Here is a 17,258-nt window from a genome sequence, read left to right on the forward strand (position 1 = left end):
TAATCATTAATCTTGTAAATAATCAGAAAATGTAGTATATTAGCCATGCACTTAAAATATTCACGTTAGCGGTGTAAACCTGAAGTTATAGAGGGAAGTTAGGGCAAAATAGATATTGCAAAGATTGCCGTTTTGTACTATTGAATGTTTCTGTTTCACACTACACCTGTGACATGAACATATATGTACAGTACACTTGCACATATATTGCACATTTGAACATCCTATATTCAGTATCTTGAAGGGAAACATTCCAGTACAGCACACTGTTCTTATGGCATTACAACAAATCACACTGCAAAACTTGCATTCAGCACCAAGGACAGAGACATACAGATCCACTGCTGTGGTCAGTAGCAAAACGAGGCAAGGTTGAAACAACTTAAGAAGCTTGGCAACAACTACAAAGAATTTCAATTTAACTCAAACTTAGTTAATTGTAGAAAAAAGTTTTATTTTATATTGTCTGACTGATTGAAGGCCTTAAGTGCAGACTATTAATATTTGCATTAATGCATGGCAATGATGGATGGCATTTAAGCCAGAGCTCTTACCTTTTCTTTGTTTGGTAAAGTTTGAGTCCTTGTAAAAGTGTCTCCTTCGTTAATACTGATCAGCTCACCGTCTACAGGTGGGAACGGTGCGGGGAAAACCACTACATCACTCTTCAGTGTGTCTGAGCTGAAACACACGTCGTACTGTTGAGTAGATTTCGAGTAAGACCAGCTCCCATCAGGGTGGGTGGTGATCATTGGGGCGCTGTACCTGCTGAAACTGCTGTCTGTCCTGTGGCATTTGACAGCTATTAAACTGATGAGGCTCAGCAGAAAGATCACTGACACCGAGACAATGGCGATGAGCAGATACAGGTTCAAGTCAGAAAAACTGTCCTCCTTTATAGGCACATGTCTGAACTGAGTCTGGATGTCAGCGGTGCTTTCAACCACCACCACTTCAATAGACACAGTAGCTGACAGGGAGGGTTCTCCACTATCAGAAACCAGCACCACCAAGGGGTGAGTTTTCAGATCATTGTCACTCATTCTCCTCTTAGTCCTGATCTCCCCGGTGCTGGTTCCGATCCTGAACAGGTTGTTTCCTTTGGGCTCAGACAGGTGATAAGAAAGCAGTGCATTGTATCCAGAGTCTGCGTCTACAGCCCTGATCTTTGCTACAAAGTATCCAGCTTCAGCGGAATAGGGGATGGTCTCACTGTTAATGGAGCCATGTTCAGAATAGGGCGCAAGAATAGTTGGATTATTATCATTTTCATCCAGGATTAAAACACTCACAGTCACGTTACTGCTGAGCGGAGGAACACCAGAGTCTGTGGCCTGAACTTTAAACTGAAAAGTTTTTAACTCCTCAAAGTTAAAAGACTGAAGGCTGATGATATCTCCAGTCTCTGAGTTGACATTAATCATTGTAGACAGTGGCAAATTATTATCACTGACTAATCTATAGCTCACTCGACCATTTTCATTAGCGTCAGCATCAGTTGCAGATACTGCTTTCAAAACAGTCCCAACTGGACTGTTTTCTTCCACATACATATTAATCACAGTCTCTAAAAAACAAGGCGCATTGTCATTCACGTCAGAAACCTGAACAATAACTACACTTGTGCTGGAGAGAGGAGGCTTCCCTTCATCCGTAGCTTTGATAGTGATGTTGTAGTGTGAAATGAGCTCCCTGTCCAGAGCTCCACCAACAACCAAAGAATAATAATTTTTATAATTTGTCTCCAATTTGAAGGGAACCGAATTCAATATCTCGCATTTGACTTCACCGTTTTTGCCCCCGTCTCTGTCAAGAACTGAAACAAGTGCAATGGCAGTGCCAATTTCAGCGTCCTCCTTTACGGTACTGAGCAGTGATGTCACTGTGATGTCAGGCGCATTGTCATTTAGATCCACCACCTCCACGAGTACTTTGCATTGTGCTGTTAATGGAGGCTGGCCTTTGTCAGTGGCCTGCACACGAATTTCAAAAGCAGGATTTGTTTCATAATCGACATTTCCTGTAACTGTTATTATTCCTGTCTCCGAGTCTATTTCAAATATTTCTAAGACGTGGTCCTGGTCTTTCGAACTCAGTATAAATGAAATCTCTTTGTTTGGCCCCTCATCTGCGTCAGTTGCGGTCACTCTTACTACTGTTGTGCCAACTGGTGAATTTTCTTTAACACTAGTTTTATACAGTGATTTGGTAAAAGCTGGCATATTATCATTGTTATCCAGAACATTAATGATTATTTCTGACATGCTGGATTTCGGAGGTGTTCCCCCATCTATAGCTGTCAGGGAGAGTTTAAGTACAGCCTGCTTTTCACGATCTAGTGCCTTTTGAAGAACCAATTCCGCAGACACACTCTCCCCTTTGTGCACCGCTAAAGAAACATATTCATTCGGGTTTAGCTTGTATGTGTTAATGCCATTTTTCCCCACATCGGGATCGTAGGCCGAAAGCACGGGGAATGTAGCCCCCGGTAAAACGCTCTCTGCTATATCGATATTTTGCGATTTGGCACTGAAAGACGGGGGGTTATCATTTACGTCAAGGATATTCACTTCGATGCGGTAAAGCTTCAGTGGATTATTAATCACGGCCTCTACGTTTATTGTGCATTTTGTGGCTTTCGCGCAGAGTTCTTCTCTGTCTATCCTCTCACTCACGCAGAGAAAACCCGACTTCAGATTTACATCGAAATACTTTCTCTTTGATCCGGTAACAATCTGAAACATGCGCGACTCCAAATCCTGTACATTCAGGTTCAAGTCCTTGGCGAGATTTCCAACAGAAGTCCCCACGTTAACCTCCTCCGACAGGGAATAGGAGAGCTGTCCAGATACCGCTCCCCACTTACACTCCAAGAAAGCAAGCACGAGATATATCCAAACGGAGGTCGTTGTTCCCGGCAGATGCATAATTCCATACAACGAGTACAAAGCATAGATCCGTCCTTCTACTTCACTTTCGCTGACTGGAGCTAAATATCGCTCGAGAGACAATATTAAATGTCACTGTCTTTTCTATATCCGTTCCTCGTCGCGCTGCACCTCATTCTAACAAAGCCCCTACAAAAATGATCCTTTTAATGTGGGAGGGGCCTGAACATGTCCCTGACCAGTCGGTGGTGTTACGGTCTAGACTGTCATCTTATGGACATTTGAGGTAACTGCAATATTCTTAATATTAACCCGGTCAAACATTACTTTTCGTTTGAAATCACCAGAAGTAAATCAATCATGCCTGCGATGATCACATACATGACAGCTTCTGGACTTCTAATATATTACCAAACACTTGAATTGTAGCAATAAGGAGCTTCCACATCCTAATGAATAGATGGATAACAGATCATGATTATGCGGATGCATATCATTCAAAGCACATGCAAATAAATGACGTATTAAGTTACAAATATTATATTAATACTCAGCAGTGGGTAGTTTTATTTTCTTGAAAACACCACAACAGAGTTAAATTAAACCTCAGATGGTTATTTAACAACAAGTCAGACAATATTCAAACTCTCACAACTATGGTGCTCCTTTCTTTTTACCAAACATTTATGGAATTAACTTGCAACCAACGATTCAATACGTTATCAAAACAGAAATATTTATGGATCTCCATATTGACTCCAGTGAAGTCAATGAAGCCAAGTGTTCTTGTTTGCCTGAAGGAATGATAGATGCCATTCATTTAATTAAATTATATTTAATATTGACATTTAAATTGTACTGTTTTCTCTGCAACTATAGACTGGGGTCTAAGAATGTTTTTGAATATGAAATCACTGAAATTCCTTTTTAACAAATCTTAACCTGACAACAAGTTTTAACCATTGCAAGGTAATATTTCCATACATATAACTGATGTGTGAAGTGATTATGAAAATGCAAGTAGCTTATGCATTACAGTGTGGGAGCCGACATCATATATTTACAAAATAAGCAGGATACCCTTACCTTTTCTTTGCTTGGTAAAGTTTGAGTCCTTGTAAAAGTGTCTCCTTCGTTAATACTGATCAGCTCACCATCTATAGGTGGAAACGGTGCAGGGAAAACCACTACATCACTCTTCAGTGTGTCTGAGCTGAAACACACATCGTACTGCTGAGTAGACTTAGAGTAAGACCAGCTCCCATCAGGGTGGGTGGTGATCATAGGGGCGCTGTACCTGCTGAAACTGCTGTCTGTCCTGTGGCATTTGACAGCTATTAAACTGACGAGGCTCAGCAAAAAGATCGCCGACACCGAGACAATGGCGATGAGCAAATACAGGTTCAAGTCAGAGAAGCTGTCCTCCTTTACAGGCACATGTCTGAACTGAGTCTGGATGTCAGCGGTGCTTTCAACCACCACCACTTCAATAGACACAGTAGCTGACAGGGAGGGTTCTCCACTATCAGAAACCAGCACCACCAAGGGGTGAGTTTTCACATCATTGTCACTCATTCTCCTCTTAGTCCTGATCTCCCCGGTGCTGGTTCCGATCCTGAACAGGTTGTTTCCTTTGGGCTCAGACAGGTGATAAGAAAGCAGGGCATTGTATCCAGAGTCTGCGTCTACAGCCCTGATCTTTGCAACAAAGTATCCAGCTTCAGCAGAATAGGGGATGGTCTCACTGTTCACGGAGCCGTGCTCAGAATAAGGTGCCAGAATCGAGGGGCTGTTGTCATTCTCATCCATAATAAAAACATTCACAGTCACGTTGCTACTGAGTGGAGGAACACCAGAGTCTGTAGCCTGAACTTTAAACTGAAATGTTTTTAACTCCTCAAAGTTGAATGACTGCAGACTGATAATGTCTCCAGTTTCTGAGTTTATATTAATCATTGTAGATAGCGGCAATGTGTTACTGTTACTTTGTAAAAATGAATAACTCACCTGACCATTTTGATCAATGTCTGCATCAAATGCTGACACAGTTTTTATAACTGCTCTTACTGGACTATTTTCTTTCACATAGACATTGATGACACTTTCTGTAAATAGAGGTCTGTTATCATTCACATCAGAGATGTGTACATTAATAACGCTGTTGCTGGAGAGAGGTGGGCTTCCCTCATCAGTAGCAGTGATGCTGATGTTGTATTGAGCTGAACTCTCTCTGTCTAGAGGACCATCAACAACCAGCGAATAGTAATTCTTATAATTTGACTCTAATTTAAAAGGAACATTATTAGAAATCTTACAGTTCACCATCCCATTTTTTCCTCCATCTTTATCAAACACTGAAACAAGAGCAATTGCGGTGCCAATGGATGCGTCTTCTTTCACAGTGTTGAGCAAAGATGTCACTGAAATTTCAGGTTCATTGTCATTAACGTCTAAAACTTCAATCAGTAATTTTGCATGTGAAGTCATAGGTGAGGAGGCTCCATCACTGGCTTGTACTCGAATTTCAAATGCATTATTCTCTTCAAAGTCGATATTCTTTTTATTTGTTACAGTCCCAGAATTTTTGTCTATAGCAAACAGATCAGATTGTTTCCCCTGGTCTATTTCCATAAATGAATACAATATGTGTCCGTTTTGACCTGCATCTAAATCAGTAGCGTTCAGAGTTATTATTGAGGTTCCGATCTTGACGTTCTCATACACATTGGCTTTGTACAGTGTTTGACTAAAAACGGGAGGATTATCGTTAATATCTAAAACATTGACTATTATAGTCATGCTGCCTGATTTAGCTGGTGTTCCTCCGTCAATGGCAGTCAGGGTGAATTTAATCATGGTCTGCTTTTCTCTGTCTAAAACTTTCTGAAGCACTAATTCGGGCGTTATGCTCTCTCCTTTATGTGTAACCAAAGAAAAATGCTCATTTTGACTAAGCTTATAGGTATTCACTGAATTTCTTCCTACGTCTGCATCGTGAGCGCGTTTTAATAAAAATTTCGCCCCTGCCGCTGTGTTCTCAGTAATGTTGACTGTCTGAGACGTGCTGAGAAATGATGGTGAATTATCATTCACGTCCAGTATGATAATTTCAATTCGGTACAGTTTTAAAGGGTTGGTAATAACGGCTTCTACAGTAAGTGAACATTTCTGTTCGTTGCCGCAGAGCTCCTCTCGATCTATTCTCTCATTAACGTAGAGGACACCAGTCTTTAAATTTACCTCGAAATATTTTCTTTTCGATCCAGCAACGATCTGAAACATGCGGGGCTCCAAATCCTGGACATTGATGTTCAGATCTTTAGCGATATTTCCGACAACAGTCCCCAGATTTGCCTCCTCTGAGACGGAGTAAGAGAGCTGCCCCAGCGCTGATTCCCAGCAACAATCCAGCAGCACGAACAACAGATACATCGACACAGAGCTGATTCTTTCCGGTAAATGCATTATTACTTCGGTGTATTTACAACGAGACGTGGTGTTACAGCAGGCACGAGATGAAGATCAAGGAAAAAACATTTCTAAAAAATATTCCGGCATGTTCACAGCCAAACACGACAACCATTCTTTGTCGACCGACCTCGCTTTGTGACAAAGCCCGCATCATCCGCTGAATCAGGGAGGAGCCGTTACCAAACAGATCGTACAAATGTGATGGTCTGCATTGTCCCCATGTGGACATGAGTCATAATTGCATCCGCCACCAAATACAATTCCACAGCAGTGTCAAATATTGTGCATTTCCTTCATTACTTATTTATGTTTAAATATTTATGGATTACCGACTCAAAACCTAAGAAAACAACATTTTTTCCCCAAAGGTTGACAAAAATCACTTTACTAGATTTAACTATTGTAAGAATTTGGCATAGTTTAAAGAATACGAGAAATTCCAAGCTAAAGCATGCAATGAAAGAGGGGCGGTGAATAAGCATGTCCCCTTCCCACTTTTAAATGATGACAAATGTAACTACTGCTGTTAAATCTCATGGGGTCTCTGGAAAAAAAAACAAAGTAAATGATCCTACCTGTAAAATATTGAGAGGCAATTATTAATTAAGCTGAAATGCATTCATGAACATACTATACTCGAAAACAATTATGTTTCGGTATTATGAGAACAGCACGCACTGACAAAGTAGCGTTCAGGACCACGGACAGCAACATTGGCACTACAGCACTTTTCAGCAGTACAAAGAACATCAGAAAACAAAACATTTGGTTGATTCAAACCAGACGACCTCTGAGATCAGTATACAGACTCGATGATACTCATTCCTATGAGAAATAACTTATTATAGTTCAAAGGGGGAGTTGGTGTAATTGCACAGTAAGCAGTTCTTGACAATGACACAGCACAGACACATTCAAATATCTTAAAAGAAAATATGTAAAAAAAACATTTCTCTTCATGAAGAAAATGCCAAAATTTCTACTTTTAATTTAGGATTAATCTTACCTTTTCTTTGTTTGGTAAAGTCTGAGTCCTGGTAAAAGTGTCGCCTTCATTAATACTGATCAGCTCACCATCTATAGGTGGAAACGGTGCAGGGAAAACCACTACATCACTCTTCATTGTGTCTGAGCTGAAACACACGTCGTACTGCTGAGTAGACTTAGAGTAAGACCAGCTCCCATCAGGGTGGGTGGTGATCATTGGGGCGCTGTACCTGCTGAAACTGTTGTCTGTCCTGTGGCATTTGACAGCTATTAAACTGATGAGGCTCAGCAGAAAGATCACCGACACCGAGACAATGGCGATGAGCAGATACAGGTTCAAGTCAGAGAAGCTGTCGTCCTTTACAGGCACATGTCTGAACTGAGTCTGGATGTCAGCGGTGCTTTCAACCACCACCACTTCAATAGACACAGTAGCTGACAGGGAGGGTTCTCCACTATCAGAAACCAGCACCACCAAGGGGTGAGTTTTCAGATCATTGTCACTCATTCTCCTCTTAGTCCTGATCTCCCCGGTGCTGGTTCCGATCTTGAACAGGTTGTTTCCTTTGGGCTCAGACAGGTGATAAGAAAGCAGCGCATTGTATCCAGAGTCTGCGTCTACAGCCCTGATCTTTGCTACAAAGTATCCAGCTTCAGCAGAATAGGGGATGGTCTCACTGTTCACGGAGCCATGTTCAGAATAGGGTGCCAGAATAGTTGGATTATTATCATTTTCATCCAGGATTAAAACATTCACAGTCACATTGCTACTGAGCGGAGGAACACCAGAGTCTGTGGCCTGAACTTTAAACTGAAAAGCTTTTAACTCTTCATAATTGAAAGACTGCAGACTGACAATGTCTCCAGTCTCTGAGTTTATATTAATCATTGTAGATAGCGGCAATGTGTTACTGTTATTAAGTAAAAACGAATAGCTCACATGACTATTTTGATCGATGTCGGCATCAAGTGCTGACACAGTTTTTATAACTCCTCCTACTGGACTGTTTTCTTTCACATAGACATTAATAACACTTTCTGTAAATAGAGGTTTGTTGTCATTCACATCAGAGACGTGTACATTAATAATGCTGTTGCTGGAGAGAGGTGGGCTTCCCTCATCAGTAGCAGTGATGCTGATGTTGTATTGAGGTGAACTCTCTCTGTCAAGAGGACCGTCTACAACCAATGAGTAGTAATTCTTATAATTTGACTCTAATTTGAAAGGAACATTATTGGAAATCTTACAGTTGACCATCCCATTTTTTCCTCCATCTTTATCAAACACTGAAACGAGGGCAATTGCTGTGCCAATGGACGCATCTTCTTTCACAGTGTTCAACAGAGATGTTACGGAAATTTCTGGTTCATTGTCATTAACGTCTAAAACTTCAATCAATAATTTTGCATGTGAAGTCATAGGCGAGGAGGCCCCATCACTGGCTTGTACTCGAATTTCAAAAGCACCTTTCTCTTCAAAGTCGATATTCTTTTGATTTGTTACAGTACCAGTTTTTTCGTCTATAGCAAACAGATCAGTTTGTTTCCCTCGACCTACTTCACTGAATGAAAATAACACTTGTCCATTTTGACCTGCGTCTAAATCAGTTGCATTTAATGTGATTATTGATGTGCCTATCTTTGCATTCTCATACACACTGGCTTTGTACAACGTTTGACTGAATACAGGAGCGTTGTCATTAACGTCCAACACATTTACTATTATCGTCATGCTGCCTGATTTAGCAGGTGTTCCTCCGTCTAAAGCAGTAAGTATGAGGCGAATCACAGACTGTCTTTCTCTGTCTAAAACTTTCCGCAGAACCAATTCGGGAGTAACACTCTCTCCTTTATGTGTTTCAAGAGAGAAGTGATCATTTTGATTAAGCTTGTAGGTATTTACAGTGTTTTTACCGACGTCTGCGTCGTGAGCTGGGTGCATGGGAAATTTAGCCCCTGCTGCTGTGTTCTCACTAATGTTGATCACCTGTGCCGTGCTGAGAAATAATGGTGAATTATCATTCACATCTAATATTGTTATTTCAATACGGTACAGTTTCAACGGATTATTAATTACTGCTTCAACGTTGAGGGAACATTTTGTTTCATCGCCGCAGAGCTCCTCTCGATCTATTCTCTCGTTAACATAGAGGACACCAGTCTTTAAATTTACCTCGAAATATTTTCTCTTTGATCCAGCAACGATCTGAAACATGCGGGGCTCCAAATCCTGGACATTGATGTTCAGATCTTTGGCGATATTTCCGACAACGGTCCCCAGGTTTACCTCCTCTGACACGGAGTAAGAGAGCTGCCCCAGCGCCGATTCCCAGCAACAATCCAACAGAACGAAGCCGAAATATATCCACACAGAGCTCGTTCTGCCAGGTAAATTCATAGTTCCACCCGTCCGGAGAAATCACATCGACAAAATGGTTCGGTAAGGTGACAAAGAAGAACCTAATCCAGATCAGAAATGAAACAAGATTATTTTAAACTGCAACGCAGAAATCGCCCTCACGTCATTCTCTTCCAACCTCTCCGTCTCTTTGTTTCGAGCGTCTGAGAAACATCATCAACGTAAGAATCTGGGAGGAGCGGTTAACCAGCAAAAACGAAATGAAAAAGTGATGGTCTACAATGTCCCCATGTGGACATTTGCAAGAACTGCACCTAATATGAAACAATATATCCTCTGATGTATTTAACCAGATCTCGGCACAAAATAACGTAATTATTACTCTGCATGATGTCCCACTACTTATTGTTTTTCAGAAAGTTAGAGCTGACTGTGTTCAAACGTCACAGATATGTTTAATTTCTTAACATATGTGCGCCAAATCTCTTTAAAATTTGCACTAAAAATTTAACCACCTTGCTCACCACTAAAGACGAGTGAAATAACCGATATCCTGGTGATGATTTTCTTCAGCTACTCTACAATGAGTTTGATAAATGTAGTACCTTTTTAAATATCTGCAGAGTAAACCAATGTTAAAAAATATATATATATCCTTAAAACCGTTGATTTTGTTTTTATAAAGTGTACAACAGTGCATAAGATATGAATCAATATACTAAAAATGTCATGAGCATTCCTTCATATTCACACACTCGAGATCAGAACCTCGGACAGTTCAAATAACAAAAAGGCAAACAGACTACTCAAAACAGATTTGATAGCCATTATAAGTCAAACATCAGAACATGATTTGTATTTTTTTGTGAGCTATAGCATTTAGCCTTTTAAAAATGAAATGCGTGACTACGTTCTTACCTTTTCTTTGTTTGGTAAAGTCTGAGTCCTTGTAAAAGTGTCTCCTTCGTTAATACTGATCAGCTCACCATCTATAGGTGGAAACGGTGCGGGGAAAACCACTACATCACTCTTCATTGTGTCTGAACTGAAACACACGTCGTACTGCTGAGTAGATTTCGAGTAAGACCAGCTTCCATCAGGGTGGGTGGTGATCATGGGGGCGCTGTACCTGCTGAAACTGCTGTCTGTCCTGTGGCATTTGACAGCTATTAAACTGATGAGGCTCAACAGAAAGATCACTGACACCGAGACAATGGCGATGAGCAGATACAGGTTCAAGTCAGAGAAGCTGTCCTCCTTTATAGGCACATGTCTGAACTGAGTCTGGATGTCAGCTGTGCTTTCAACAACCACCACTTCAATAGACACAGTAGCTGACAGGGAGGGTTCTCCACTATCAGAAACCAGCACCACCAAGGGGTGAGTTTTCAGATCATTGTCACTCATTCTCCTCTTAGTCCTTATCTCCCCGGTGCTGGTTCCGATCCTGAACAGGTTGTTTCCTTTGGGCTCAGACAGGTGATAAGAAAGCAGTGCATTGTATCCAGAGTCTGCGTCTACAGCCCTGATCTTTGCTACAAAGTATCCAGCTTCAGCAGCATAGGGGATGGTCTCACTGTTAATGGAACCGTGTTCAGAATAGGGCGCAAGAATAGTTGGATTATTATCATTTTCATCCAGGATTAGAACATTTACAGTGACGCTGCTACTGAGCGGAGGAACACCAGAGTCTGTGGCCTGAACTTTAAACTGAAATGTTTTTAGCTCCTCAAAGTTAAATGACTGCAGGCTGATAATGTCTCCAGTCTCTGAGTTTATATTAATCATTGCAGATAGCGGCAATGTGTTACTGTTACTTTCGAGAACTGCATAGGTTACTTGGGCATTTTGATCAATGTCTGCATCAAGTGCAGATACTCTTTTTAGAACAGCTCCAACTGGACTGTTCTCTTTTAAATAAACATTAAATACAGAGTCTGAAAAACGAGGAGAATTGTCATTGACATCGGAAACATAAACAGTAAGATCCCTGGTGCTTGTGAGAGCTGGCGTTCCATCATCTGTAGCTGTGATGGTGACATTGTAATACGAATTAGTTTCTCTGTCTAGCTGCCCGTCTACTACCAAAGAGTAATAATTTTTGTAGTTTGTTTCTAACTTGAAGGGACTTTCATTTTTAATATGACAATGCACTATTCCATTTTTGCCTCCATCTCTGTCCAGGACTGACACAAGTGCAATAGCGGTGCCTGTTTTCGCATCCTCTTTTACTGTGTTACTTAGAGTTGTTACAGATATTTCTGGACTGTTGTCATTTAAATCCACAACCTCTATTAGTACTTTGCACTGTGCTGTCATTGGAGGAGAGCCTTTATCAGCAGCCTGGACTCGGATTTCAAAAGCAGGGTGTTCTTCAAAGTCAATCTTACCTTTAACTGTCAATAATCCAGTGTGTTCATCAATTTGAAATATACTGAGAACATGGTCTTGATCTTTGCTGCTCAGTGAATATGAAATCTCCCCGTTTGGCCCTTCATCATCGTCTGATGCTGTTATTGTTATGACTGATGTACCAACCGGTGCGTTTTCACCAACACTTGTTTTATACAATGGTTTGGAAAATATCGGGACATTATCATTAACATCTAAGACACTGATTATTATCTGGGATGTTCCAGATTTTGGAGGTGTTCCACCGTCTACTGCAGTCAGCGTGAGTTTTATTACAGGCTGTTTTTCTCTGTCTAAAGGTTTCTGGAGGACTAGTTCCGCAGACACACTCTCTCCTTTGTTCACTGATAATGCAAAATGGTCATTAGTATTTAGCTTGTACGTACTGATGCCATTTTTTCCTACATCGGCATCATAGGCCGACAACACGAGGAATTTAGTCCCAGGCAACGTGCTTTCCGCTATATCGATATTCTGCGAATTAGTACTGAAAGACGGATAATTGTCATTAACATCTAGAATATTTACTTCTAACCGATAAAGCTTTAATGGGGCGTTTATCACCGCCTCAACGCTCACTGTGCATTTCGTTGCCTTCGCACACAGCTCCTCTCGGTCTATTCTGTCATTGACAAAGAGGACACCCGTCTTCAGATTTACCTCGAAATATTTTTTCTTTGATCCGGGAACGATCTGAAACATCCGCGACTCCAGCTCATGGACACCGAGGTTTAGGTCCTTTGCTATATTTCCTACAGAAGTTCCCGTATTTACTTCTTCGGAAATGGAGTAGGCGAGCTGTCCAGACACCGCTTCCCAGTAACAATCCAGCAGCACAAATAGCACGTATACCACCACAAAACTCCTCTTATTTGAAGACATAATCCAATCGGGCAAGAAACCAGCACGTAAACAGTTCCAAAAGATGTCGATTATTGACGGAAGCTATGCTCCCTTTCCCTCTAAATTCTCCACAGTGCAGATCATCCCCCAGCTTTCTCTCTGCGCTTCTGCGTCCCTTTGTGTCAAAACCCAACAAGACATAATTACGTCTATAATCTGGGAGGGGCGTCAGGATATGATTTAAATATTCAGTTTTATGGTCTACAATGCCACCTTATGGCCTTATAGACACATTACATTACAAACCATGGGAAATAGATCACAAAGACTACACAACAGAGCACAATATGATTTTTTTTTTTTTAAAAAGAAATATATTTTTAAAAACAAGTGGACTGCAGGAAAATACCGGGTTGCTTTAATAGAAAAAAAAAAATGGTATTAATTGATCTTATCTGGGAATGTGTTACGTTTACAGTATTTGTCTAATGTCATCAGATTTGTTTCCGAGTGACATGTTTAGTCCATTGACTAGGGCATACAGGGGGAACTAAACCCTATCTTAACGCCAGGATATGTAAATGCCACTTGAATATAGACATAAACTGTATATCAAGAGTATCGCCTGTGGGAGAACTACAAATTCCAAAGACTGCGAACCATTGAGCGTATAGTACAAACAATTCTGTGTCCTTGCCATAGTCAGTAAAATCAATAATCATCACAGTAACTGCGCGACATATGAAGTAGAGTGAAAATGAATTAACCGTAACTTCTTACTCAATATGTATATGTTTAACTTTGACTGTCTATGTAAAGATTTCAGTGCAGGTCCACCACAAACTGGTTATCGGGTTCACTATGTTTTCTTCTTCAGCACCATGGACAGCAACAACATTTGAATGGATAAAACTGCATCAGAAGTTGTTGACAATTAAAAACTCCTTTTTTTTTCAAAGAAGGAAGTATTCAGAAGTAGACAATACATGTAATACAATCCCATAGTGGCTCATTATTAGATGTATAGCTAAGAGGGGGGAGCATAACATATGACAGCAGGCATGAAAAGTAAACAAAGTCAGTTCTTTTTGTCTATGTTTGTAGGTCTTTTAAAAATTGCTGCTCTTACCTTTTCTTTGTTTGGTAAAGTCTGAGTCCTGGTAAAAGTGTCTCCTTCATTAATACTGATCAGCTCACCATCTACAGGTGGAAACGGTGCAGGGAAAACCACTACATCACTCTTCATTGTGTCTGAGCTGAAACACACGTCGTACTGTTGAGTAGATTTAGAGTAAGACCAGCTCCCATCAGGGTGGGTGGTGATCATGGGGGCGCTGTACCTGCTGAAACTGCTGTCTGTCCTGTGGCATTTGACAGCTATTAAACTGATGAGGCTCAGCAGAAAGATCACCGACACAGAGACAATGGCGATGAGCAGATACAGGTTCAAGTCAGAAAAGCTGTCCTCCTTTATAGGCACATGTCTGAACTGAGTCTGGATGTCAGCGGTGCTTTCAACCACCACCACTTCAATAGACACAGTAGCTGACAGGGAAGGTTCTCCACTATCAGAAACCAGCACCACCAAGGGGTGAGTTTTCAGATCATTGTCACTCATTCTCCTCTTAGTCCTGATCTCCCCGGTGCTGGTTCCGATCCTGAACAGGTTGTTTCCTTTGGGTTCAGAAAGGTGATAAGAAAGCAGCGCATTGTAACCAGAGTCTGCGTCTACAGCCCTGATCTTTGCTACAAAGTATCCAGCTTCAGCAGAATAGGGGATGGTCTCACTGTTAACAGAGCCATGCTCAGAATAGGGCGCAAGAATAGTTGGATTATTATCATTTTCATCTAGGATTAGAACATTTACAGTCACGTTGCTACTGAGCGGAGGAACACCAGCGTCTGTGGCCTGAACTTTAAACTGAAATGTTTTTAACTCTTCATAATTGAATGACTGCAGACTGACAATGTCTCCAGTCTCTGAGTTGATGTTAATCATTGTAGATAGCGGCAATGTGTTACTGTTACTTTGTAAAAATGAATAGCTCACCTGACTATTTTGATCGATGTCGGCATCAAGTGCTGACACAGTTTTTATAACTGCTCCTACTGGACTATTTTCTTTCACGTAGACATTGATGACACTTTCTGTAAACAGAGGTCTGTTATCATTGACATCAGAGACGTGTACATTAATAACGCTGTTGCTGGAAAGAGGTGGGCTTCCCTCATCAGTAGCAGTGATGCTGATGTTGTATTGTGGTGAACTCTCTCTGTCAAGAGGACCGTCAACAACCAACGTATAGTAATTCTTATAATTTGACTCTAATTTAAAAGGAACATTATTAGAAATCTTACAGTTAACCATCCCATTTTTTCCTCCATCTTTATCAAACACTGAAACAAGAGCAATTGCGGTGCCAATGGACGCGTCTTCTTTCACAGTGTTGAGCAGAGAAGTGACTGAAATTTCAGGTTTATTGTCATTAACGTCTAAAATCTCAATCAATAATTTGGCATGTGAAGTGAGAGGAGAAGAAGCTCCATCACTGGCTTGTACTCTAATCTCAAATGCATTGTTTTCCTCAAAGTCGATGTTCTCTTTGTTTGTGACAGTCCCAGTTTTTTCATCTATATTAAAGAGATCAGTTTCTTTCCCTCGACCCAGATTAGTAAATGAATATAATACGTGTCCATTTTGACCTGCGTCTAAATCAGTAGCATTTAATGTGATTATTGATGTACCTATTTTTGCATTCTCATACACACTGGCTTTGTACAGCGTTTGACTGAATACAGGAGCGTTGTCATTTATATCTAACACATTTACTATTATAGTCATGCTGCCTGATTTAGCAGGTGTTCCTCCGTCAATAGCAGTGAGCATGAGTCGAATCACAGACTGTCTTTCTCTGTCTAAAACTTTCTGAAGGACCAATTCGGGAGTAATGCTCTCACCTTTATGTGTAACCAGAGAAAAATGATCATTTTGACTAAGCTTGTAGGTATTTACAGTGTTTTTACCGACATCTGCATCGTAAGCAGGAGCAAGGGGAAATTTAGCCCCTGCTGCCGTGTTCTCACTAATGTTCATTAATTGCGACTTGCTAAGAAATGATGGGGCATTATCATTCACATCCAGAATTGTTATTTCAATACGGTACAGTTTCAGCGGATTATTAATTACTGCTTCGACGCTGAGGGAACATTTTGGTTCATCGCCGCAGAGTTCCTCTCGATCTATTCTCTCGTTAACGTAGAGGACACCAGTCTTTAGATTTACCTCGAAGTATTTTCTTTTTGACCCAGCAACGATCTGAAACATGCGAGGCTCCAAATCCTGGACATTGATGTTCAGATCTTTAGCGACATTTCCGACAACACTCCCCAGATTTACCTCCTCTGACACGGAGTAAGAGAGCTGCCCCAGCGCCGATTCCCAGCAACAATCCAGCAGAACGAAGACGAGATATATCCACACAGAGCTCGTTCTGCCCGGTACATTCATAATTCCACGCGTCCGGAGAAAATGCATACAAAAATAGTATTGATAAATCGCGTTATTGAAAGAGAAAATGCACAGTGATGAAGAACTGCTACGTTTTTGTCACATAAGTCCACAGTAAGGGAGTGATCGTCGCACCATTCTCTTCTCTTTTGCCCTCTGAGTCTCTTTGTCTACGTCGACTGGGAAACATCATCTGAATCTGGGAGGAGTCGCGATCCACCAAAGAGGACACTCAAATGTGATGGTCTACACTGTCCTCTTGTGGACTCTTGCTAGTACTACATTCAAGGCCACAATATTTCTGCGTTGGGAAGACCGTCCAGACTTTTATCTAAATAATTCTGTCTCCCTCGCAATATTCAGCTTTACAAGGCACGTTGTCACGAGGATTCTACGAGTGAGCATGTACGGTTCATCATTTTCATAATGATATAAGTTAACTTAGATGTTGAGTCAAAAAATGAATTATTCTGCTCTACTGAAAAAATCAATATTGGACAAAGATCATACAGTAAAATTAATTTCCTGCACTAATCAGACCAGAAATTGTGCTTTTAAAAATGTATCATGAAACTTAAAGTTAATTGAAGTGAACACATGCTATACTGTATCACTGATACATCGCTGAATTTTGTTATGATAAATATTGCCAAGAGTGTGACTCGGCATGCAGACTGACATATTGCAAATACATTGACTTTACACAAAATCCTTTATCATATTAGTAAGGATGTTTGTGTGATTTGGATACAACATACGACAAGAAGTGTGCTTTCAGAACCATGGATAG

At 40.8% G+C, this 17,258-nt stretch overlaps 4 protein-coding genes across 7 annotated transcripts in view; all 4 read right to left on the minus strand.

Moving 5' to 3' along the window:
* Positions 1-17,258, minus strand: part of LOC311491429 (protocadherin alpha-C2-like) — a gene marked incomplete at its 5' end in the record, with an annotated part of 187,825 nt that overhangs the window by 61,402 nt on the left and 109,165 nt on the right. Inside the window, one exon of one of the 4 annotated variants that reach the window (XM_084549355.1) lies at positions 3,975-6,353. The exons of the other annotated variants lie outside the window; for them this stretch is intronic. Within the exon in view, the coding sequence (XP_084405481.1) occupies positions 3,975-6,353 (2,379 nt within the window). Of the gene's footprint in view, positions 1-3,974; positions 6,354-17,258 lie in introns of those variants that run through there. 4 annotated transcript variants of the gene reach the window in all.
* LOC311491468 (protocadherin alpha-5-like) lies at positions 195-2,927 on the minus strand (the record flags this gene model as incomplete). The annotated part of the gene is made up of 1 exon (XM_084549396.1): positions 195-2,927. The coding sequence occupies one exon, from the start codon at positions 2,925-2,927 to the stop codon at positions 537-539; it is 2,391 nt and encodes a 796-aa protein (XP_084405522.1). The 3' UTR covers positions 195-536.
* On the minus strand, positions 7,345-13,139 carry LOC311491299 (protocadherin alpha-3-like; the record flags this gene model as incomplete). The annotated part of the gene is made up of 2 exons (XM_084549205.1): positions 11,988-13,139; positions 7,345-8,729 (listed from the first exon to the last, which is right to left on the minus strand). Exons 1-2 carry the CDS (start codon positions 12,997-12,999, stop codon positions 7,345-7,347), a joined length of 2,397 nt encoding a protein of 798 aa, XP_084405331.1. The 5' UTR covers positions 13,000-13,139.
* LOC311491446 (protocadherin alpha-8-like) lies at positions 13,975-16,499 on the minus strand. Its single transcript, XM_084549374.1, has one exon. It carries the CDS (start codon positions 16,493-16,495, stop codon positions 14,039-14,041), a length of 2,457 nt encoding a protein of 818 aa, XP_084405500.1. The 5' UTR covers positions 16,496-16,499; the 3' UTR covers positions 13,975-14,038.

The sequence above is a fragment of the Chelon labrosus genome (genome assembly GCF_963514085.1).
Source record: "Chelon labrosus genome assembly, chromosome: 8".
Lineage (NCBI taxonomy): Eukaryota > Metazoa > Chordata > Actinopteri > Mugiliformes > Mugilidae > Chelon > Chelon labrosus.

Excerpts from the sequence above, each read along its gene's own strand:
- LOC311491446 (XM_084549374.1), bottom strand. The coding sequence starts at position 16,495 with ATGCATTTTCTCCGGACGCGTGGAATTATGAATGTACCGGGCAGAACG.